General features: G+C 57.1%; 1 protein-coding gene across 1 annotated transcript in view; it reads left to right on the top strand.

Moving 5' to 3' along the window:
* Nucleotides 1-2,350, top strand: part of PRR35 (proline rich 35) — a 3,778-nt gene that overhangs the window by 356 nt on the left and 1,072 nt on the right. Inside the window, exon 2 of the mRNA XM_010138754.1 lies at nucleotides 29-1,378. Coding sequence (XP_010137056.1) covers nucleotides 29-1,378 — 1,350 coding nt within the window. The remainder of the gene's footprint in view (nucleotides 1-28; nucleotides 1,379-2,350) is intronic.

Below are 2,350 nucleotides of genomic sequence, written 5' to 3'. Positions count from 1 at the left end.
ACCGGGTGCTGCGGCTGCGGCACACAAGGGAGCCCCCCCGCCTTTGCGGGCAGCGGGACGAGCAGGAGACCTGCGACTCCTTGGCCGTGTCGGGAGGGTCGGTTAGGACCAAGCAGGCTCCCAGCAAGGATGGCCACGAGGACAAGCCAATGTCAGGAGTGGAGATCCTGCCTGCCGAAGGGGCTGGTGAAGAAGGCAGCCCGTTCCAAGAGGAGGAGGAGGATGTTGCTGGCCTGTTGAGGGAGATGGATACGGGGGAGAAGAAAGAGAAAAACGAAGAGGCAGGTTGCCAAGGTGACCCAGCTGAACCAGAAGTGAACACTTTGTTCTTTGGTTTCAAGAACAAGAGGGACAAGCCTTGCAAGGAGGTGGAGCCCGACTTCATAATCACGGATGTCTTCTCCCTTAAGAACCGCGTCATGAAAAGCAGGGAAATGGCCTCCCCAGACCTAGATGCGAAGCCAAAGCATTGCAAAGTGCCAAAGAAATGCCTGGCCAGCAGTGGGATCCTCATGGAGCAGTGGAAGCTGGTGGCAAACGGGCAAAGGAGGAACACGCCTGAGGTCTCCCCACCTTGTACTGACAGCAACATCATCCCATGCTACCCCCCTCCAGCTTACAGCGACTACCACGAACCTCAGGGCCTCAACCTCTCGCTGCTGGGTATTAACTACCCATTAAACCCCAGTCTCTTCTCCTACCTGAGCCCCACCATGGCTAACAGTGCCACAACACACCCGCACTTGGCTCAGCTGCCCTTCCTGGCCTCCACAGCCCAGCTGATGCACCCTCATGCCTCCCACTTCCAGCCTCTGCAGAGCCCCGAGCGCTCAGCCTTCCTTCCTCGCTTCTACTACCCCTTGCTCTTTGAGCACACCTTTGGCTCCACGGAAGGCAAGATGTCCTCCAGCAAGCCAGATGCCCAGCAGCTGGTGGGCTCTGTCCTGCCCACGCCACCCCAAGCCAAACCTCCCAGTGAGCCAACCAAACCAGGGCTGCTGAAGGTACCGGTTCTGAAGACAGGTTTTCCTTGGTCCAAAGCCGTCAGAGAGGAGCCAGCCTCTGAGCTCAGCCATCCTGGCATGCTGGGGCAGGAAGAAGAGGAGAAATGGCTGTCTCACGAGAAGGAGAGCAACCCAGCTTTGGGCCTCAACAACCTACGCAGAAAGCCAGCCCCTGACATCTACCAAAACATGGTGGGGATGAAGGATGGCACTTTTGCCCCCAGCAGTGTTCGGAAGACAGAGTTACCGGTGGTGACCTGCCTGGAGAGCAGCAGCTCTCCCGGCAACCCCCTGAAGAGGAAGTTCACTGCCAATGGGCTGGATTTGATAGGACCCGAAAGGCTGATGCCTGGAAAACTCAGCTCCCAGAGCAGGTAAGATGCCTGTGATCTCTCTGCCTCTTCCTCAGACCATCTTTCACACCCCATTGTACTACTGATGCCCCCCACTTGCCGCTGAACCATGAGATGAGTCTTCAAGGGCGGAGCACGCTCCGGCCGGTGGTTCACACCAACGCCCACTCAGAGCAGGGCTTTCTGCCCTCCAGGAACAGGGGACCTGGACAGCCTTTGGTGTGTCCAAGCACCTGGGTTGTGCCACCACTTGCTGCCCCTCTCTTTCCCCTCTTTCATACGGAGCCAGAAGGGATGTGGTGCCGGTGTGGAGTGGACCTGTGCTCAACAGGCACCAGGACATCTCCTCTTGGGTCACCAGCTATCCCAGGGGCGCTGGAACAATCACTGCCGGTTTTTAAACACGTTCATTTGCATTCCTTTGATTTGCCTTCTGTTTTCAAAGCCCAGAGGGTCATGTTTGCAAACACTTCCTTTTAGCTGGGGCTAGAGAGGGGCACAGCTCCTTTCAACAAGGTTCGAGTTCCTCCCCTGGTTGTGCACGTCCAGCTGCGGCTCCAAGAAAAATGTCACTGTAAACCCCACTGCTTTTGGCACCCGCAGGAGCTTTCTCCGGAAAAGCTCTCCGTGGTTTTCCATCTCCACCTGCCTCTTCCCTGCTCTCAGGCTGGCTGGGTCGTCAGGATATGGGACGGTCATTTCCACCAATACTCTCCCATGCTGCAAGGAGGAGAATCCAGGTTTGGCTGGCTGAGGTGGGATCACTTATCAGCACCACCTCTCCCTATGTTGACGGGCATCACAAAATAGCTGGTGTCAGGGTCTACACACCTCCTGGGTGACCAGTGCAGGAGCAGGTTCAGCCAGGGCTCTGCATGCTCAGACCAAAGCTCTTCCTGGAAGGGCCTCGTGCTGGCAGCCAGCAGTGGAGGAACACTGGCTGGATTCGGCAATGCTGGCCCTCGACATATGCCTGAGGATCTTTCTATCTCT

Source organism: Buceros rhinoceros, unplaced genomic scaffold (genome assembly GCF_000710305.1).
Source record: "Buceros rhinoceros silvestris isolate BGI_N320 unplaced genomic scaffold, ASM71030v1 scaffold1966, whole genome shotgun sequence".
Lineage (NCBI taxonomy): Eukaryota > Metazoa > Chordata > Aves > Bucerotiformes > Bucerotidae > Buceros > Buceros rhinoceros.
This window is presented reverse-complemented; position numbering and strand designations above follow the sequence as displayed.